Source organism: Toxorhynchites rutilus, chromosome 2 (genome assembly GCF_029784135.1).
Source record: "Toxorhynchites rutilus septentrionalis strain SRP chromosome 2, ASM2978413v1, whole genome shotgun sequence".
Taxonomy (NCBI): domain Eukaryota; kingdom Metazoa; phylum Arthropoda; class Insecta; order Diptera; family Culicidae; genus Toxorhynchites; species Toxorhynchites rutilus.
This window is the reverse complement of record NC_073745.1, coordinates 63,548,145-63,571,963: the sequence shown is the minus strand read 5'-3', so window position 1 is coordinate 63,571,963 and position 23,819 is coordinate 63,548,145. Positions and strand designations below refer to the sequence as shown.

Below are 23,819 nucleotides of genomic sequence, written 5' to 3'. Positions count from 1 at the left end.
AAACAAAATTCCGCCCAGATTGCACCGTTTCCCTAACAACACCAAACAACTGCCCCGACGTGGATATTCCGCCCACCCAAAAGCCATAGATTCGAGGTTTTCGAAGTACCACTTTTCATGGACAAATCGCAGAAAATGGGGAAGCGCACCAGTTGGGATAGAATCATGTTTTAACGGTCCCATTTTGCCACGAACCTCGGGGTTGGTTGACACACGGGCCCTGCGCCAAAGCTATCGCCCAAGTCACGACCCAAGCGAAAGGTTGAGGGGAGAAAATCTGTTCCCTCCCCCGCCCACACAGTCCATAGTAATAAAGTGGAATTTATGGGCTTCATTTGTCCGCTGCCGACTATGCTTGTGGTTTGGCCTGGTTGGAACACCACCCGGAACGACGACGAAGAAGAGGAAGAAGAGTACAGCGATGCGGAAAAACCACAGGAGGAAAAACCCCCGCTGGCGATGAAAAGTATCGCCACAAAGGATAACGATTTGTAAATCTTGGATGCAGTTGTGCTGCCGCCACCGCCCGGGGTCCAACACTATGCCACGGTCGTAAATGTATGCATGGAACAAGCAGATATATATATAAATTGTCTTATTGTAGTTCCTCGTAGTGGCTAATGACATCATTCTCCCAAGCAAACACACACCATTATTAACCGGAGTGGACCACCACCGGCTGCAAGAAGTTGCGGGGCTGGGGCATCAGTGGACGAGGAAGATAAATTGTCCCCTTTCAAGCGAATGATTGCTAAGTGTTTAGATTCTCTGGCCTTATCAGTGGGTCTCCAGCAACCCTAACGAGTAGCAGTTGCACCTGGTGGTGGATGTCTGTGCTGGATGTTTAGCTATTTCTCATCATCTGGAGCGCATATCTTGAGCGGTACACTCAAAACAAGGCGTCGAGCGAAGAAGTGAACGTCGGCGTCGTCGTCTTCTCTACGGTCGCGCGTTCAAGTGCCGAGCGTTTAAGCTTCATCATAAAAGCATTTTGCACGAGAGCGTTTGTTGCTATTGCGCTATATGCTGTTCTCCACGTTTTTCCACTGCAACAGCACGAACAGAAAGCGGAAGCGCTAAGATGCAGCGCAATCAGTTTTTATCTTCGACTTCAAGGATGCTCCCGTTCGTTGCGGGGTGAAATATTATTATGTTTCTGTGTACCGAGCAGCATTTTTCCGCTCGCTGAATTGAATATGTGCCACTTTCGACTTTGAGGCCACGTTTGATCCGATGAAACCATGAATGGGGTGAGACGAAGGCTTGGGTAGCTATTCAAACGAAAGCAAGAAGACTAAACGAACCTTGAAATCCTCTTACAATAATCACAGCTCCACAATCATATCCATTTTCAATTAGTGCAAATATACCACCTAAGCAGGGATAGAGAGAGAGCGCGCACATCCTCGAGCACTATGCCACAGATGCCTCAGGACTGTTTGTCCCTGGGATTCGATTTTCCCTGAACTGATTACGATGTACCATGCTATCACTCACTCGGATGCTGCTTGTACTTCACATACACACACACACACACTCGCCGCTTCACTATCTGTTGATAAAGTCATACCGCCTACTTCCACAATGGCACGGGGAAACTCGAGGATCTCGAGCTGCCTGTGGAGCATTCTACAGGCCAAAATGAGCCAATAAAATATTCAATATCATTCCATTCTTCCCTTCCATCCATGCTGCCAAGCAAACCTCTCTCTATCGCCTCGGAATCTTCTTCGTTTTGGAACAGATCTTCTTAAACATGCTGAAATGCTCCCATCCCCCCCAATCCTTCCGTCCGTTAGAACGGAAGATAACGGGGAAGTCTCGGATGCAATACACTGCTGCTACTGCTGCCATGTGACAAGCACCCGAGATGTGTTGAATTATTTGTAGTACAATTTCTATTTACACTTGCTTCGTTACGAGTTACATTCTGTCTCCAGAAGAAGAACCGTCCGTCTTCGGGGGCCACCGACCGCCCGACCCGCTTGCCTGCCTGCCTGCCTGGATTCCTAGATGTTTGCCATTTGTGCGGTAATGTTAAGGAAATTGATTAGGGACCAGGATAAAGAAAACATGCCTCCAGGAGGTATATTTTCTGGCAAATCCAACGAACCGAACGGATGTTATGTTCCGGTGTCTATTTGAGCTGTCACAGTTGGACCTGGTGTGACACCGCCCCAAGCTCTGTATTCCGTGCAATGGTTGAGCGAATTGAATGGCCTTAATTGTAAACGAAGTAAATTTGGGATGAAATTACAAAATTTATAGTCACGAAAAAGGTGCTCTTCTCCCGTGCTAGGCGACATGTGAATGGAACGCGAATAAACGAACTATAGAGAAAGGGGTGTCCGAGACACAACATGACAACATGGCATTGATGACGTAGGACTATAATTTTTTTTGTATTCTATTCGCTTGCTCATCACTTCGAACATTATTTCAGAATGAAACAAAATTTGATGAAGCTTAATTGAATCTTTAGAAAAATTTGAATTTGTAGCAGTTGGTCCTCTACGCAGCGGTTGGTTGTCATTTATTAGGATGTGGCTACCCGTACCGTGAGTAAACGCACCTACTGAATGCTACAACGTGCATGTAACAAACTATCACAATCCAATAAAAACCCCTTGAGAATACGAGTAATCCGCACAAAACCAGGGCAACAACTGAATTAGACGCAAGGATATCACTGTCCCTCTTCTAACGGAGATGTTTAGGACTAGTATGGTACTAAGCTACATTCCTAGTAAATGGCGAGAAGTCCGGGCTATATTTATTCCCAAGACCGGTAAACGTGACAGGACGACTCCCAAAGCATATAGACCAATTAGTTTAACATCTGTCATGGGAAAGATGATGGAAATTGATCTCCATATCAAATCATCATACAGGGTTTTCCACTTCGGGCTTCCGAAAGTATACAGCCCTGCGCTGACAACCGTTTGACATAGCTGTCAACCAAAGCGTCATATCGTTAGTTGAATGGCTGCCATTTTACAATATGGATCGTTTTAGCATCGCACAACGTGTTAATTTTGTTAAATTATACTATAAAAATGATGAAAAACCGGCAAATGTTTTTCGAGCATTACGGACGGATTTTGGTCGTCATGGACGGCCTACAGAGCACACAATCGCTAATGTAGTGCGTAAATTCGAACAAACTGGATCCGTAGTGGATATTGTGAAACCTGTGTATCATCGTAATGTGCGTTTGGCCGAAAATATTGCTGCTGTTGCTGCCAGTGTGGAGGATGACCCGTATGTTTCGATTCCACGGCGTGCTCGGCAATTGGGCTTGTCAAACACATCATTGTGGCGAATTTTGCATTTGGACTTGCACCTACATCCATATAAAGTCCAACTGGTACAAAAATTAGAGCGTGGTGACCATGGAATGCGTCGGGCATACGTCGATTGGGTGAACGAAAAACAGCAGCAAAATGCTGAATTTTCGCATCAAATTTTCTTCAGCGATGAGGCACATTTCGAGCTCGGTGGCTATGTGTACACCCAAAATTTCCGTATATGGGGCTCAGAAAATCCACACGTGATTGTTGAGAGGCCATTGCATCCGCCAAAAGTCACTGTTTGGTGCGCATTATGGTCTGGTGGAGTCATCGGGTCGTATTTCTTTGAAAATGAGGACGGCGAGATGGTAACTGTGAATGGTGAGCGCTATGGCCGCATGTTAACCGATTTTTTGTTGCCACAAATTGAAGATATGGATACGGATGACATGTGGTTTCAGCAGGACGGCGCCACGTGCCACACAACACGACCGAACATGGCCATATTGCGAACGAAATTTGAGGGACGCATAATTTCGCGTTTTGTTGATGCCAATTGGCCGTCCAGATCATGCGATTTGAACTCGCTAGACTTTTTTTTGTGGGGTTATGCGAAAGACCGTGTCTATGCGAACTCTCCGCAAACTCTTGAACATTTGAAAGACAACATTCGTGAAGTTGTGGCCGAGATACCGCCCCATGTGTGCCGAAAAGTCATCGAAAATTACCTGTACCGGATCGAGGTGTGCGAGGAAGCCCTAGGTGGATATTTGAATGATGTTGTATTTTACACATAATGGCATAAACCAAACTTTAATTTGAAATAAAAGTTTCATCGAAATTCGAATTCTAAGTGTGATTTATTTCAATTTACTTTCGGAATTCAAAGTTGGAAAACCCTGTATTTGAACAGGAGACCATCGAACAAATTTGAATTTGCCTACCAAGCAAATAAATTAACTGAAACAGCGCTTCACACGTTAATTTCAAAAATAGAGAGGTCTTTTGATTCTAAACAAGTCTCACTTACAGCTTTTCTTGATATTGAGGGAGCATTTGACAATGCATCCTACAACTCTATGGATAAAGCTAGGAAAAAATGTACTTTTGACATGTGCATCTCCAACTGGATACATGCCATGCTAACCAACCGACTAATAACAGCTAAATTAGGAGGATCTACTCTAACAACGAAACCAACTCACCCAAACTAGCGTTGGCAGAAAACATGCCATCTTTGGCAGAAAAGATGCCATTTCCTGGTCATGAGAGTCAAATGCGCAAATAATGAGCTATTTTGGAGCTTAAAAATGGTTTGTATGTATGCGAGCAGACATCTCTTTCTGTTTTCTTTTCTCTTTTCATTTGGGATTGTGCAAAAAAAAAGTCCATACGACGTCAATGGGGATCGAACCAAGGCCGGCTGGTATGCGAAGTTACTTTACACGACCACGCTATCCATATAGCTGCCAGCGCTATTATAAAGGAGCGTGATAATATTACACCTCCACATAAAATGAAGTTGGAAGATGTTTTCTAAGCCGATAAAGAAGAACATGAACGAGAATATATCTTTCTCTGTCTGGGCTGTGTATTTGGCAAACTATACGAAAAGCTTTCATTTAAATGTGCCTCCTGTTTCGCTCCCTCATATTGGCTCTAGCATATATATTATACAAATGATATACATGTATTGGGGAGTAGAATATTTTATGTTATCTTTCAGCTCATTTAATGTAATAAATCGGAATGCCAGAAAATGTACTAAAAATTAACTTTGGGTGTGTAATCGTACGTGATCGTTCGAAGCTAACTTGACCCTGAGCCATTCTTGTCGGGCATTAATTCAACACGACAGGGAGTGGCGCTAAAGCCACCGTATCTCACTACACTCGCGTGTCGGGACTTCGAACGGTTACATTTTATCACATTAAAATCCATTTCCACTTTCGAACAAAAATCAATTTCGCTAGCGCAAACATCAAATGGACTATCCCTATGAAATTATAGAACATATGGGAATTGAATTTTCGTAAATTTTCCCATTTTCTTCAGAGTTTTCCGAAAATATTCAATTGCCATGTTTGGTTGGAATATGTTTGATTGAAATCTGTGTATTATTTTGATGGGAGCCCCCCTTCATTCCAGAGGAGGGAGGGGTGTCATACCATCATAGAAACATTTCTCGTACCCAAAAACCCTCACACCCCAAATTTGGTTCCATTTATGTTTACGTGATTGATTCTCGAGTAATGCAAGGGGAGAAGAGTGTCAAACCACCATAGAAACACTTATTGCACCCTAAAACCTCAATATGTCCAATTTGGTTTCATTTGCTTGATTAATTCTCGAGTAATGCAGAAATTTGTGCTTCATTTGTGTGGTAGCCCCCCCTAAGAGAGGGGGAGTAGTATCTAACCCAAAACCTCCACATGCCAAATTTGGTTTAATTTGCTTGATTGATTCCCGAGTAATGCAGAAATTTGTGTTTCATTTGTATGGCAAAACAACACCATTCCTATTGATCATTTCTGGCCGCTTCTGGTCAATCGCCTGCTTCAAACGGTCAAGCTGCTCACAGTAGAGAACCGAGTTAATTCGGTCTAAAAGATTTTTTTGCGTCAACTCGTGTGGCACCCATACATCCAGCTTCTGCAAATGGTTCCAAACGGTTTTATGGTCTATACCCAGTTCCTGGCCAATCCAGCGAGTGCTCACATGCAGGTCTACTTGTATGATTTGAACGATTTTATCGGTATCCACGACGATTGGTTTACCAGTATGGGGTGTATCTTCGACAGTCACTACACCACAACGAAATCGATCAAACCAACTCTGTGCTGTGCGAATCGTTACAGTACCGGGTCCATAAACTACACGTTTTTTTCGGTCGCCTTCGTTGCAGTTTTACCTCGCAGGTAGTAAAAACGTAAAATATGGCGAATTTCTTGCTTGGTGGACTCCATCTTTGACGCGCTATAACTTGAGACTGAAAAGGACAGTCACAACACTGTCAAAACGACAATTGTAGCACAGATTGTCGTCTTTAAATAGCCGTATAGTATGACCCAATGCGATAAGTGCAACACAAGATATGTTTAAGTGTTGCCATATATTGACAATATACGACCTTTCTTTTTTCCCAACCCAATATATAGATAGTACTTTCGGTTTTCACTCAAAATAGGCCTCAGTTTCGGTAATCACTTCATCATCGGTCTTAAATTTCTTGCCAGCGGGCATATTCTCTTCAGGTCTGCGAACAGAAAATAGTCGCTGGGGGACAGATCTGGAGAATACGGCGGATGCGGAAGCAGTTCGAAGCACATTCACAGTAACAAAAGTTCCTTCACCCTCAACACTGTAATTCACGAACCAATCGACCGATTGCTGTAAAATTTTGACATGTATCCATTGAAAGATGGTGCTTTGTGATAGTCAAGCAGATTTTTGCAAGAGGCGCCATCTAAACGTCAACCTTATAATTTTTTCAGTCGAACTGTTATACGGAGTGTACCGAAAAGTAGTCTTAAACTTTCAAACATCAAAATAAAACTGAAAACGTTCAGAAAGCGTTTACAAAAGCGAATTTTATTACGGAATATTAAGTTTACATAGCAATGAAATGAAAAATCAAGCTTATCCTTGAATTCTAAAAAATGATCGAGCCTTAGGTTTAACTCCACTCATCAAATTCTGCACAGTAGTCTTTGTGCACTTTCTGGACGCTGCAGACCAATTCTTCTTGAATTTTTCTACATTTTCGGAAAATTTTAGACCCTTCTCTTATTTCACCCAAAGGTTAGGGTTCATTATCTTGAATTCGAGTGGTTTGAGAAACAGGCCTCGGCACGGTGTACCTTTTTTCCCATGAAACTATTATATAGGGGAAGACAGGGTAAGACGGTCACCATAAGCATAGAGTACAATTTAACACAATGTATACAAAATTGAGACATTTCATTATGTCAGCATCGATCTTTAGGATGTTTTCCGCAATCATGTTGACTTCCAAAAGTTTTTTTTAATTTCATAATGTTATATGATAAATTAAAAAGGTATGAAAAAGGTGCTACTAAGGGTGAGATGGCCACATGAAATGACTTGTGAATTCAGGCGTATAGAAAATGATTGTTTCCGGCAAAATTGTGCTACATATAAAGGTCGTTGTATTTTAGCTCAAGCGTGACAAGAGTGGGAGGTGTTATTTCTTCTGAACTAACTATAACGTGCTTAATGTACAACCCTTGCGAAAGTATAATAATTAAAAATTATTATATTTGGTATCTGAAAAAAAATGGGTGGGTTATATCTATGATATAACCGCAAGGTTGACGTGGGACTATCTTAGCGTAGCAATCATTTGTTTGTATTGATTAAATTTTTGATTGAATAGAACACTTCCCGAATTCAATTGAATTCAATATATTTGCCATGTGAGTAAAAAGATTGTATTATTCCATATAAGATCAATTAATGCATTCGTTACAAGTAAATTTAATGACAGTCCTTTTACGTTTGGTATGACGCTTAGGACAAAACATGTGAACGGAAGAATTATCAAACGATTATTTTATTTTACGTTTCCTTCTGAAGTTTGCATCCTCAAGTGTACGTATTTCTCGAACCGCGAATTTGCTTGATTTGATGAACTTCAGGCACTCAGTTTCGATTTTGACATATACGTCGAACGCATATTGTTTAATCAACAGGCGTCATCGCAGCAATAGGTTATCAACATCTTGCCCAATCATCAAATGGTATGCGTAGGAATTCAGTGAGCAGAGGATATGAAGGCATATCCTTCAATGCAATCTTGAATAGCCGGGCCAAAGCGTGGTGTTCGTACCCACTTTTGTAATCCGTGTTAGGAAAACACTTTTAGGAGTGCAAAAAAACATGCAAGTGTAGAAGTACCCCCGGAAGACCGTATTAAAGGAAACATATTCTAGTTTGCACAAAGGCAAGCGAGTACAAAAGTACCCGCAGTTTGCATTTATTTGCTGAGCCGATTTCCCCAGACATTTTGGTTTTGAAGTCTGTGTTAAGCAAACACATTTCAGTCGGTACAAAAATGCCCTCGACTTGCATGAATTTGCAATGCCAATTTCCTCAGACACCTTGGTTCTAAAGTCGGTGTTGGGGAAACACATTTCAGTTGGAACAAAAATACCCCCGACATTCATGTATTTGCAATGCCGATTTCCCCACGCTCCATGGATTTGAAGTCTGTGTTAGGGAAACACATTTCAGTCGGAACAAAAATGTCCCCGACTTACATGTATTTGGAATGCCAATTTCCCCACACTCCTTGGATTTGAGGTCTGAGTTAGCGAAACACATTTCAGTCGGAACAAAAACACCCTCGACTAACATGTATTTGCAATGCCAATTTCCCTAAGCTCCATGTTTTTGAAGTCTGTGTTAGGGAAATACATTTCAGTCGGAACAAAAATACCCCCGACTTTCATGTATTTGCAATGCCGATCTCTCCAACGCTGCTTGGTTTTGAAGTCTGTGTTAGGGAATTTACTTTCATGTATTTGCGATGCCGATTTTCCCAAGGCTGCTTGGTTTTGATGGCTGTGTTAGGGAAACCGTAGATCGGGCCAATCAAAATGAGGCAGTTAGGGCGTTTAGATAACGCTTAACATTTTACAGTTATTCAATTGTTCATCTAATGAAAAATAACATTTTATTAAGTACGATAGAAGCGTACAAATGTTCCCTATCAATTGATGCCAACATCTTTCCGATCCAGTAAGAAATGTTCGAGTTATAAGCATTCGGAATCTTTCATTTTATCCTGCATGTTCCGTGTTTAGGTTTTCATTTTACCATATACTCCGGTTAGACGTAGTCCCACGTCAAAACATCAAATTTATCATGAATGCGCCTTAAGTTATTCAACCAACAATTCAAGTGGTGTGCTGTTCTCATTCAATTCGTCAATTAGGCGCGCTAAAGGTGCGTTGATGGTAAATAACATCTCTTACTATAGTGGCCACCTTTCCCCCGCTATGAGTCAAGCAAAAGTGTATCAATAATTCTATGAAATGTTTTTAAAACATACATTTTCTATACAAACACACTTAATAGACCTATGTGTTTCGCTTAGATGATCGGTTGTTCGGATAAACATAATTACTCCTTGGATTGTCGATACCAACTAACTAATAACAATAATTTTTCATCCTCCTTTGCCCTTACATTCTTACAATCTACATATTCTATTCTGTTTCTATTCTTATTACCCACTGCATATCTCCCAGGACGCTGTAAGACAAACCGATCATAAAACATATCTCACCATGTTTAAGGATTTACCTCCCACGAGGCTTAATCCTCAATAAACAAAGTGGACGAGAATGGTCGTTTTTACCACAATACACTGTTCGGAAAGATATCTAAAATTGATTGAATGATTTTAAGAATGAATATCTTCGTGGAATCCCTGAAAATTTTCAAACGTCAGTTCAAAAATTTGATCAAAGGGAAAAACGTGCTTATTGGCAAAATTTCGTGGGAGTTGTTACGAGAACTGTCAATGAAAAAAATATGAAAAGTGGCTCGAAACATGAGAAATCGCTCATCAACGAATGAAAGCGGGGAATATTCACATCGATGGATTTTTATTTTGCACGGAAGGTTTATCCTGTTTGTACTCCTGTGCAAAAAATTGTTCGAGATATACCACAAGATAGATGCGATCTTGATTCCGAGTTTTCGATGGTAGAATTCTCTCTTGCTCTCCTTTCTTGTAACAATTCTGCTCCTGGATCGGATCGAATTTAGTTCAACTTGTTGGAAAACCTCCCTGATGTGGCGAAACATCGCTTGTTGAATTTATTCAATCGATTTCTGGAACATACGAGGGTCGTTCAAAAAATAAGTTTCAGTACCTCAGAAATCGCGGAAAAATAAAGTTAGGACAAACATCAAGGTGATTTTCGTAATCTACGTTTTATTTTCTATTTTGACTTGGACTACGTCTAACCGGAGTATATGGGGGGTGAAATGGAAACCTAAGCACAGAACATGCAGGAAAAAAATGAAAGATTTCGAATGCTTATAACTCGAACATTTCTCAATAGATCGGAAAAATGTTTGCATCAATTGATAGGAAATATTTCTACGCGTCTATTACAATTAATAAAATGTTATTTTTCATGAGATAAACAATTGAATAACTGTAAAATGTCAAGCGTTATCTAAACGCCCTAACTGCCAAGTTTTGATTGGCCCGATTTACAGTTTCTCCAACACAGACTTCAAAATCGATGTACCTGTGGAAATCCTCTTTGCAAATATACATGCAAGTTGGGGGTATTTGTGTTCCCATCGTGCTGTGTTTCCCTAACACAGACTTCAAAATCAATGTGCCTAGGGGAATCCGCTACATGCAAGTCGGGAGTATTTTTGTACTCGCTTGGCTTTGTGCAAACCGGAATATGTTTCCCTAAAACGTTCATTCAAACTGAGAAGCCTGGGAAAATCATCATTTCAGATACTAGAGGTGAATGAACTTTCGCGGTTCGAGAACTTCCTTCCTAGTGTACGCCGCCGGTTCCTACTACTTCCTCTACTAGTGTACAGATGAGATGTGCAATAATTTCAGTGGGAAAGGTAAAATACAATGATCGATTGATAATTCTTACGTTCACATATTTTGGTAGTCCTAGGCATCAATTTACTTGTAACGTAGAACATAATCTATTACAATGCATGAATTGATCTTACATGGCAACTGTTCAAACTTTTTACTTCACAAAGCAAATATGTTGAATTCAATTGAATTCGAAAATTGTTTCGTCCAATCGATAATTTATTCGATACAATACAAATGCTTATTAAGACAACGGTAGTCCCACGTCAACCTTGTGGTTGTATCATAGATATAACCCTCCCTTTTTTCTATATAATCGCACCCATAATCGCCGTAAAGTTCGAGGCATTTTTCATAGCCTGGTACGAGTTTTTCTATTTCGAGCGCGAAGTGCATAGCGTCCAACTTTTTGAAGTAAGATGTAACTGTGTGATATCTATTGTGAAGTTTTGGACCGATTAAGAAACGCGATTAAGAACAAAAGGCCAGGTTTATTGACGAAAGGAGTGTTCCTCATCCACGATAATGCGCGGCCCCATTCTTTTCGCGTAACTCAAGAGCAATTGAAAAAATTCAAATGGACTGTGTTCGAGCATCCTCCTTACTTCCCAGACCTCGCCCCTAGCGACTATCACTTATTCCCGGTGATGAAACAGGTGTTCGGCGGTCAACGATTCGATAACACTGAAGGAATTCGTGACACAGTTACATCGTACTTCAAAAAGTTGGACGCTACGCACTTCGCGCTCGCAATAGAAAAACTAGTGCCACGCTATGAAAAATGCCTCGAACGTTACGGCGATTATGTGGAAAAATAGAAAATAAAATGTAGATTACGAAAATCACCTTGTTTTTTGTCCTAACTTTATTTTTCCGTGATTTCTGAGGCACTGAAACTTATTTTTTGAACGATCCTTGTAATATTGTTCCAGATGATTGGAGACAAGTACGAGTTACAGCTATTCAAAAACCCGGAAAGCCCACGTCCGACTTCAATTACCGCCCAATACCAATGCTGTCTTGTATTCGGAAATTGTTGCAGAAAATGATCCTGTTTCGCCTTGATCGATGGGTTGAAACACATGGCCTACTCTCAGATACAGAATATGGGTTCCGCAGGCGCAAGGGGACGAATGATTGTCTTGCGTTGCTTTCTTCAGAAATTCAAATGGCTTACGCCGAAAAAAAAACAAATGGCTTCAGTATTCTTGGACATGAAGGGGGCCTTTGATTCAGTTTCAATAGAGGTTTTGTCAGACAAATTACACTCTCGGGTGAATAATATGTTATATTACTTGCCTTGCGAGAAACATTTCAATTTTTCTCACGGTTCGACTCCAAATGTACTTGGGGGCCCATATTAGGTATCTGAGTAAAAAATTCCAAAAAAGAATAAACTTTCTCCGTACAATTACCGGCACCTGGTGGGGAGCCCATCCCGAAGATCTTATAGTGTTGTATCGAACAACTATTCTCTCAGTGATGGAGTATGGCAGTTTCTGTTTTCAATCAGCTGCCAAAACACACCTCATTAAACTCGAGCGAGTTCAGTATCTTTGTCTCCGTATTGCATTGGGATGTATGCCCTCAACGCATTTCATGAGTCTCGAGGTTTTGGCAGGTGTACTCCCACTAAAAGATCGCTTCAATTTATTATCTTTTCGGTTCCTCATCCGGTGTAAGGTTACATTCATGAGTACATATCATGAATTCATCTCCATGCAGATTGTTCCTTCTTCGTGTATTCCCAACCGTGTTTGTTTTCCTGACTATATCAATTCCTTTGTGCATTTTGATCTTTCCATGAACCAGGATATCCATGGAATTACGGAATTACGGATGGGTCCTCTATGAATGAGTCCACAGGATTTGGAGTGTTCAACGATTTTTTTAGCACCTCCCACAGTCTACAGAATCCTTGCTCAGTGTATATTGCAGAATTGGCAGTAATACACTGGGCGCTGGACAGCGTCACCTCACGACCTGTTGAACACTATTACATTGTTGTCGGCGATCGATACACGCCGACCTTACGACACGAGTTGGGTTGCCGGTCAGTATTCGACGTTCTGCTGAACAGACCGTCCAAGACTTAACCAGAAGTTAGACAATGAAAATCCCGCGTAACGAGAACTCCAATGATAACTTCCTTGCAAGGGAGAGGTTTGGTTAGAACCGTCCTGCAGTATAGGCCAATTCTAATTCCAAGTTTGTTTGTAAGTTTCTATGTTCCACTTGCAGCACAAGTGAAACAGAGTAACTCAGGATTTGTAGCGAAGTGAAAGATGCAACTTAGTAAACTTCCTCACGCCGGAGGAAAACCTTTTTCGGATGTAGAGGACCCGAACGTACTACTTGAATATTCTTTGGATACTTTATTGATACTGAATGTAAATACTTTGTGGGTTCTTAAATACTAAGATAATGGATTGTCAGCAATTTTGATGCCCCTTGCTTCCCAGTGTGAAAGGAGTTACAATTTCATTCAATAATATTTTGCCACCCGGGAAGCAAAGGTATGAAAAAGCAAAGGTTGAAATTCGGTATCCCTTTCGAATCGGGAATATGTGTCCATGCTATACTTTTTATACAGTATGTTCTCTTCCAGTCGCTGGTTAGGTTAAACCGCGACGAAATCTTATTGCTGATCCTAGCACAACTGACCTATATCCATACTCGCGAACGCGTGCGCGTAATGAATCAGCTCTTTGTAATATGATCCTCCGCTCGGTCAGTGGCACGGCAGCGCGCTCATATTGTCGCTTTACAGCTGGTGGAAGGAAAATTGAACGAACGCTAACAGCTGATTTCAGCTAGCGGCGACAATTGTAATGGATGATCTAGCTCTGTCTGTATGGGTCCCTTCACATTACTCAATTCCGGGTAATGAGAGGGCTGACTCATAAGCAAAGGTGGGTGCGATTGAAGGCGACATTTATCAGCGTAAAATCGTCTTCAGTGAGTTTTATTCTTTAGTCCGTAAAAATGCCAACGCAAATGGAACGAAGATGGATTGGGCCGGTGGCTTCACTCAATAATGCCTAAGCTTAGCCTCAAACCGTGGTTCAAAAGTCTGGACTTGAGTCGGGGCTTTATTCGCACCTTCTCCCGACTCATGTCCAATCACTGTTCGTTAGATGCGCTACTCTTTCGTATTTATCTCGCCAAGAACAATATATGTGTTCGTGGCCAAGGACATCGAACATGTTGTTTGGTCGTGCGAGAGGTATGTTGTTGCCAGATCGAATTTAGAAAACTCTCTTCGGGCCAGAGGAAGATAGTTCAATGTGCCGTTGAGAGATTTGTTGGCTCGACTAGATCTTGATTACATGTCCCAAATATATGTTTTCCTTAAAACTATCGATCCTCGAGTGTGATTGTTCTTACATCCTTTTCGCCCGTTTTGTCCTTTGCGAGCTATCGGTTCCCTTCCATTAGAATAAGTTGAATTGTAATACATATTAGATGTAAGGACAGTTTTTAAGACTTGAGTGTGAAGTGTGTTTGTGAATGAGAATGTGAGTATGCGTGTGAACATTGTTACAATCTTCTTACACACCATTCTTTTCCTAATGAAAATGTGTCACCCTGCTAAACTCGAGTCGACCGCGAGTAATCGGTTTCCTATTTTATAAACCATAGAATTGAGAAAACATGTTAATATATGCTAAATAGTAGAAATGTAGTTTAGAGTGTGGCTCCTTTAAACTTATGTAAGTGAGCCTGTGAAAACGAACTGATTAATAGAAAAATAACTCAATTCGTTTTATGGAATAGTTATAACATGAAAAAGTCATGGACGGGTTGACTTCAATCTAATGTTGTATATTTCAACCAGACCAGACTTGCTAGAAATTAAGCAACAATCCATAAAATTCATGTGAAGAGAAATGTTCACCGCCATAAGCATCGATAAGGGGACAAAAGTCGAAACAATAAAAAAAATTGTATCATTTTTCCAATTCACATCATCGTCTAGTGCTGCTTCGCAACTCAGTCACACATATTTCTCGACTAAATGGCGCGTCCCTGTGAAGACGTCTAACGAGCAGCCAAGCATCGTACCCAAGTCTAGTCACTATCTTGTATGTTGCTCGTTGTGCACTTCAGTGCGGAAGTGCACTCGAGATCCCTGTTTGATCCTTATGGGAAAACTGCGCGTGTTCCACACGTTTCTTCTTCGCTTCAGCGGCCGCGGTGAAGAAGACGACAATCGACTGAAGCACATTGTGTGCGTTCTAATGGTTCTTGGGAAAATTTCCTCTACTCAAACGAGTAATGATTTCTAAAAACAAACCCATCTAATGTTCGTTCCATTTTTTTCTGTATCCTCTCTTCCACAGAACCAGCTCTGCTCGGAACCGGCGGAGGAAATGGCTTTGCGCCAAACTTTTCGCCACCCGAATTCCACGCGTCGGAAAACTGGAAGCCAACCCCGGCCGGAACCCACGTTGGACTAATGAAGGACCCACCGATAGCCCGCAACGGACCGGCTAACTTCATCCAGCCAGCACAGCAACAGGTCAGTAGTAGGGGTCCAATTATTCGCGGCGGTTGTCAACCGCGCGCGGATCATGTAATGAACAAACCCCCTCCCCCCAAAAAAAAGTAAAAGGAAAACCACACAAACGACGCAACAAATTACTGCAGAATTATGATACTGTCCATCTTTCTCTCTCGGCTGCGCGCTGCCGCCTCCCAGTGTTAATGAAAATAATTTGCTGGCTCGTATCGTAAATTAAGCAGAAGATTTACAGCGGAATATTTTATTTGTTTCCTCTCGATTTGGTGTCACTGCGCAACAGAACTGAGAGCGGTTTCGTTCTGTCGAAATCGAGATTCCTGCTAAACGGCATGAACAAAGTGCGTCATTTGTTTCTCTTGTGGGTTGGTGGAAGGCGAGGGGAGGGGGATTAATTGCAGATGGAGACGGTTGGTTCGTTACATATTTGCTCGTTCCGTTTGCCCCCTCTGGTGGACGTGATCGACTTCCTGCGGTCGGTCGGAGTGACATTTTGCTTCCATTTGCTTTGGAGAAAAACGTGTGAATGCGCCGGAATGTATGCTATTTGATGATGGTATGAAGTGGTCTGTGAAGAATTTATTTCTCATTTCGCGCTGAAATGAAGGTATTTAGTTCTCTCAATGAAACTATTGCATGCATCCGAGGCTAATCAAACAATGAGAGATAATATAGAGAGAGCAGCACCATCCAACCAAGAAAATTAGCTGTTTACCCGTCCCCAATCCACGAAGAAAACTGACCCTTCGTTAGAACTCTGGATACCGCAAAGAAAAGCCGTGGAATGTTTCCACGAAAATTAACTGCTCCGGTGGCTTTCACGCAGGTAAAAAGTCAAAATTCTATTGGGAGGAACCGTAAAAAGTTTGCTGCTCTTCCCTTCCCCAGGATGCTGGGCTGTGCTTTTGTGTGGCGCACCGATTTAAAGCAGATATTTCATGAGCAATTTCACTTGTTTCCATTATAATATGGCTCCTGTACCAGTAAATGGTACAATTTAGTGAAATTGTATTCACGTTTCGCTCTTCACCTCTCCTGCAGCGAAGAAATACTCACAAATTACTTTCTTTTCTTGCTTTTTTGTCGTTTCTATAGAATGCAAAGAAAAGTTTTGCTATTCAGAGAGCCCGCTTCGTTCGGTCGGTGTCTCATGGGTCTCCTTAGAAAGTTGGCCAGTGTGATTTGAAACAGACTGTATTGAATTTAGAATGATATTATATTTTCAACTTTCAATTTTCTAGAGAATTGGTGTTAAGAAATAGCGAAAGCAGGTCACATTGCATCGTTTGAAACTAACGAATAAAAAACAGGAAGTGGGTTATATCTATGGTATAACCGCAAGGGTGACGTAGGACTATCGTTGATTTAGAGATCATTTGTTTGAAGTTGAATCTAAATCCATTCTGAATGAATGAATAAATGAATATTTGGGGGACTTCGAAAAAGAGAGCGTTACGTTGGAGGCACAAGGTTTTATGCATCCAATATAGGATACGAAACCTTGTTCTGAAGAATAATCTTCAGAAGCTAACCTGCTAACTGTACTTGATTGACAAATCACAAACCCAAATGTATTATATGGATATTTTATGGATAGAAAACATTAAAATAAACTCTTTCGCTTGAATGTCATTTTTAATTCCAAGGGGAACTGGCAGATTATTTTCCAGCAACGATTAGATATTTCCACATTTTCCTCGATACTGGAAGCCAACCAGTGGTTAATACTAACTCGATAACCATCTGTTAATAGTACTTGATGAAAATTTTTGGTCACAGTGTTACATGGATAGAAAACATTCAAATAAACTCTTTCACATGAATGTATTTTTAAATTCCCAGAGGAACTGGCATATTATTTTCCAGCAATGATTAGATCTTTCCGGAACTTTCTAGATGCTGAATGGCATCCTGCGCGTGTATGTGTCGATCCTTCGCCGTCCACCTCCTCCAGCACGTTAGGCAACGATGTTGTCTTGTCGATGTCCTCTCGAAAAATGAATGTGTCTCACCACCAGAATATCGCTTAAGTATGCTTTTTGTGTGTGATTGAATCGAGAGAAGGTGTGGTTTACGATGGCAATTTGGAAGGCAAACTAGAGGGGAATGAACTCTCTGAGCTCGGAACTTTCGGCGACTGAGCAATAATCGATTGCGGGCGCATACAATATTGGATACGGAAATATCCTACTGATGGGGAAGAATAATTTTCTGAAGCTATCCTGTTAATTGCGATTGATTGAAAAACCACAAAACCAAATGTATTTGGTCACAGTGTTACATGGAAAGAAAACATTCAAATAAACTCTTTAACATGAATATATTTTGAAAATTCCCAAAGGAACTGGCAGATTATTTTCAGTAACGATTAGATATTTCCACATTTTCCTCGATACTGGAAGCCCACCAGTGGTTAATGCCAACTCGATAACCACCTGTTAATAGCACTTGATTGAAACATATTTGGTCACAGTGTTACATGGATAGAAAACATTCAATTAAACTCTTTCACATGAATATATTTTGAAAATTCCCAAAGGAACTGGCAGATTATTTTCAGTAACGATTAGTTATTTCCACATTTTCCTCGATACTGGAAGCCCACCAGTGGTTAATGCAAACTCGATAACCACCTGTTAAAAGCACTTGATTGAAACATATTTGGTCACAGTGTTACATGGATAGAAAACATTCAATTTAACTCTTTCACATGAATATATTTTGAAAATTCCCAAAGGAACTGGCAGATTATTTTCCAGCAATGATTAGATCTTTCCGGAACTTTCTCGATGCTGAATGGCATCCTAACGGAAAGAGTTCTGCGCGTGTATGTGTCGATCTTTCGCCGTCCAACTCCTCCAGCACGTTAGGCAACGATGTTGTCTTGTCGATGTCCTCACGAAAAATGAATGTGTCTCACCACCAGAATATCGCTTAAGTATGCTTTTTGTGTGTGATTGAATCGAGAGAAGGTGTGGTTTACGATGGCAATTTGGAAGGCAAACTAGAGGGGAATGAACTCTCTGAGCTCGGAACTTTCGGCGACTGAGCAATAATCGATTGCGGGCGCATACAATATTGGATACGGAAATATCCTACTGATGGGGAAGAATAATCTTCTGAAGCTATCCTGTTAATTGCGATTGATTGAAAAACCAAAAAACCAAATGTATTTGGTCACAGTGTTACATGGAAAGAAAACATTCAAATAAACTCTTTCACATGAATATATTTTGAAAATTCCCAGAGGAACTGGCAGATTATTTTCAGTAACGATTAGTTATTTCCACATTTTCCTCGATACTGGAAGCCCACCAATGGTTAATGCCAACTCGATAACCACCTGTTAATAGCACTTGATTGAAACATATTTGGTCACAGTGTTACATGGATAGAAAACATTCAATTAAACTCTTTCACATGAATATATTTTGAAAATTCCCAAAGGAACTGGCAGATTATTTTCAGTAACGATTAGATATTTCCACATTTTCCTCGATACTGGAAGCCCACCAGTGATTAATGCCAACTCGATAACCACCTGTTAATAGCACTTGATTGAAATATATTTGGTCACAGTGTTACATGGATAGAAAACATTCAATTAAACTCTTTCACATGAATATATTTTGAAAATTCCCAAAGGAACTGGCAGATTATTTTCCAGCAATGATTAGATCTTTCCGGAACTTTCTCGATACTGAATGGCATCCTAACGGAAAGAGTTCTGCGCGTGTATGTGTCGATCCTTCGCCGTCCAACTCCTCCAGCACGTTAGGCAACGATGTTGTCTTGTCGATGTCCTCACGAAAAATGAATGTGTCTCACCACCAGAATATCGCTTAAGTATGCTTTTTGTGTGTGATTGAATCGAGAGAAGGTGTGGTTTACGATGGCAATTTGGAAGGCAAACTAGAGGGGAATGAACTCTCTGAGCTCGGAACTTTCGGCGAATGAGCAATAATCGATTGCGGGCGCATACAATATTGGATACGGAAATATCCTACTGATGGGGAAGAATAATCTTCTGAAGCTATCCTTGTTAATTGCGATTGATTGAAAAACCACAAAACCAAATGTATTTGGTCACAGTGTTACATGGATAGAAAACATTCAATTAAACTCTTTCACATGAATATATTTTGAAAATTCCCAGAGGAACTGGCAGATTATTTTCAGTAACGATTAGATATTTTCACATTTTCCTCGATACTGGAAGCCCACCAGTGGTTAATGCCAACTCGATAACCACCTGTTAATAGCCGCGCGTGTATGTGTGTGTAGCGATGTCTTCCCAGGGAACCGTTTGTGGCATCACTCTCCTCCTGATAGATTCCCTTCTGGCCTAGGGTGCACAAACAGGCTCTTGGTGACACCGTTCATCCGCGCTTTCATGATAAATAAAGAGCTTCACCGCAACAGCGACAACATGCTCCAATCGCTGTTCAATTAGAACTGAGTGGATTTCCGAGCGCCGCTCACTTATATACCGATTGATGATTTCAATAGCCTGTTTTGAAAGCAATTTTAAGACTATTGAAACAAGTTTTTGGATCAAAAAGTAACAAGTATATAACGCGTAGACATTTTATCTTTCGAATGAAGTGTTTATCATACCATTTCGTTCAGTTGTTTAGGAGCTATTAACGCTCAAAATCTCGGTCTCCGGCGTAACGCTTTCGTTTTCGAAACATTGATTTTACACCCCGGTATAGAAATGAAAGACGTAGTCCTACGTCAATATATGTGTCTGGATCAGGGCCTGACAATTTCACTTCAATTAGCACATCGTCACTCAATAATGTGTCTATCGCTTCTCAGAACAGAACCAGAACCATGCAGGCTAAAAATATATCTATTCTCTTTTCACGCACAATAAGAAAAATATCTCGTCTCTTTCGTACATATTCCTTTCATTTCACGATGATTCCTTTCATTCTGCAAACCAAAGCGACGTTAGAAATCGTCACTTGGAAATTAATTTGAAGCATCCATGTATTCTGGCAGTTTGTATAGAAAGGAATGTTTCCTTGTTGCATTCGAAACTTATTCACTGAAACTAATGAAAACGGTGCAGTGAGGGTTGTGTAGTATGCCTGCAGGAGTAATTATTTACCGGCGCTAGTTGTCAGTGTGAAATTAGTGATGAAACGGATAGTGGTTTGGTCGGATACTGGATACCGGTCAGCTTCGAGTCCGGATAGCCGAGTATTCGACAGCCCGATGTTTGTGTTTGTGCTTGTTTGTGTACGTGCACGTGTATTTGTGTGGGTGTTTGTGTATGTTCGCGCGTTTTTTGGGTGTTTGTGTGCGTGTGTGCGCGTGTTTTTTTTTGCTTGCATGCAGGTGTGCGCTTTTTTTATGCGCGGGCGTGTGTAGGCGTGTTTGCGCGCATTTGTGCGTGTTTCTGTGCGCGTGTGTACGTGCGTTTGCGCGTGTTTTTTTCTTGCTTGTGTGCAGGTGTGCGCATTTTTTTGTGCATGGGCATGTGTGGGTGTGTGTGCGTACGTGTGCACGTATTTGTGTGCGTGTGTGCACGTACGTGCTCGACTCTTTCCGTGCGTGCGTCTGTGCGTGTGCACGTTTGTGCGCGTGTATGTGCTTGTGTGTGCGCGTTTGTGCGCACCTGTGCGTCCATTTGTATGTTTGTGTGCGCTCGCGTTTTTGTGCACATGTTTGTGCATGTTTGCGCGTGTGTGTGCGTGTTTGTGCACCCAATGGTATGTGCGTGCGCGTGCTTCCGGCGTTATGTAGGCGTGAAAAATATCACGCAAAAAACGCATAAAAAAGAATCCAGCGTACTTGCAAATAACATGCTTCTTCGTAACATGGAATACATGTTTGATACAGGAAATATAATAAAATGAAGACAGCTCAAATCGGACTATTCTTTTCTGTGCCGTCTTTCATTTTATTACATTTTCTGTAACAAACATGTATTCCAAATAACAGAGAAACATGTTATTTACAAGTGATTGAAGAATTTTGAACACGGTCCGCGACGATCCATTTTGGTAAAATAAAACTTACGTTTGAAAGCAGCATTCATTGCCGTTTTTGTTTGTTCAATGCGATTGTAGGCTGACCAAACGTACCGTTTTGAACGGGATAATACCGTATTTTCGACCATTTTACGTTATCCTGTATTTTTAGTGATTTGTTCCATATTTTGAGTATACAGGAAAACAATATTTGTAACACTGTCATGTTGTACTACTATTAAGAGTGTTTGGCAATTGATCCATTCACTGAAAAAATCGCTTTCGTTCGTTCAGGTGAAGGTGGAAGGAAGCCATTGTAGTAGTACAAGAGAACTTCGATATAACGTACCCTCGTTATAACGTACCCTCGATATAACGTCATTCGATATAACGTACATTTTACCTCGATGTACACACAAAAGAGAACGAGACAACTCTGCATCGGCTCGCACTTCATGATACACCAGCACGCAAGCAAAACCATCATGTACGCTTTCGGTGCAGAAACTTTATTTTCTTCTTTACTTCAAACATATACATATTGAACCTCTCCATGCATCATGAAACAGCAGGATCATACGGACTACGCAAAGCGAATGATTCATGTTCAATTGGCGATCTAACGCAAAACGTAAACGATCGGTAAGCCATCTGGATTTTGTTTTTGAACTAAGAAAATGATGCTAATGTAACCTAAAACTCAAAAACAAATCACGTGTATTTTACTTCCGGGCTTTCCAAGGTAGTTCTCACATGCAGGAATCATGCATTTTTCTACTTGTTTTTGAATGTGCTCTCGAATTTCCTTCTTTAATTCAACCATTGTCAACATTTTTATATTTTTCACTACTGAAAAAGGTGAATAAATAACATGTTATATATAAAATTGCGCAGAATTAAATTTCTTACAAACTCATCGCAATCAAATAATCTTTTATGATTATAACATTGTAATTTATGGAAAGAACTACAAACCTTCCATAAACTCACGTTGCAAAATTCAATTATGGCAAAATTTAAAAACATCATCACTTTCACCGCAGCGCCGCCTAGGTGTAGATTTGTACGTTAGATCACCAATTAATGTAGTAGATCCTGATCGACAAGTCTCAGAGAGTGCAAACTATTGGCGATCTAACGCAAAACGTAAACGATCGGTGAGACATCTGGGTTTTGTTTGTGAACTAAGAAAATGATGATAAGCTAACCTGAAATTCAAAAACAAATCACGTATATTTTACTTCCGGACTTTCCAAGGTAGTTCTCACATGCATCTCACCATGCATTTTTCAACTTGTTTTTGATTGTGCTCTCGAATTTCTCATTTTGATTCAACCATTGTCAACATTTATACATTTTTCACCACTGAAAGAGCTAAGAAAATAACATCTATCTATATATATAAAAATGGAGTGATGTCTGTCTGTCTGTCTGATTCTTATAGACTCGGAAACTACTGAACCGATCGACATGAAAATTGGTATGTAGGGGTTTTTGGGGCCGGGGAAGGTTTTCGTGATATTTTGAGAACCCTCCCCCCTCTCTAAGGGGGGGCTGCCATACAAATGAAACACAAATTTCTGCATTACTCGAGAATTAATCAAGCAAATGAAACCAAATTTGGCAAGTGGAGGTTTTAGGATGCAATAAATGTTTCTATGGTGATAAGATACTCCATCCCCCTCTCTTAGAGGGGGCTGCCATACAAATGAAACACAATTTTTTGCATTACTCGGAAATTAATCAATCAAACGAAACCAAAGTTGGCATGTGAAAGTTTTAGGGTGCAATAAATGTTTCTATGATGGTTAGACAGTCCTTCCCCCACTCAAAGGGAGGGCTGCCATACAAATGAAACACAAATTTCTGCATTACTCGAGAATTAATCAAGCAAATGAAACCAAATTTGGCAAGTGGAGGTTTTAGGATGCAATAAATGTTTCTATGGTGTTAAGATACTCCTTCCCCCTCTCTTAGAGGGGGCTGCCGTACAAATGAAACACAAATTTTTGCATTACCCGAGAATTAATCAAGCAAATTAAACCAAATTAGGCATATGGAAACTTTAGGGTGCAATGAATGTTTCTATGGTGGTTAGATACCCCTCCCCCCTCTCTTAGGGGTGGCTGCCATACAAATAAAACACAAATTTCTGCATTACTCGAGAATTAATCAAGTAAATGGGCGGGACGAAGTTTGCCGGGTTAGCTAGTGTTATATATAAAATTGCGCAGAATTAAATTTCTTCCAAACTCATTGCAATCAAATAATCTTTTATGACTACAACATTGTGATTTATGGAAGGAACTACAAACCTTCCATAAACTCACGTTGCAAAATTCAAAACCTTCATCACTTTCACCGCAGCGCCGCCTAGGTGTAGATTTGTACGTTACATCGCCAATATGATAATATAGCTA

At 40.7% G+C, this 23,819-nt stretch overlaps 1 protein-coding gene across 3 annotated transcripts in view; it reads left to right on the top strand.

Annotated features, from left to right (window-relative positions):
- LOC129769915 (heterogeneous nuclear ribonucleoprotein L) overlaps positions 1-23,819 on the top strand; it is a 638,502-nt gene that overhangs the window by 548,804 nt on the left and 65,879 nt on the right. For all 3 annotated transcript variants that reach the window (XM_055772452.1, XM_055772453.1, XM_055772451.1), the window contains one exon: positions 15,240-15,418. In XM_055772452.1, coding sequence (XP_055628427.1) covers positions 15,240-15,418 — 179 coding nt within the window. The remainder of the gene's footprint in view (positions 1-15,239; positions 15,419-23,819) is intronic.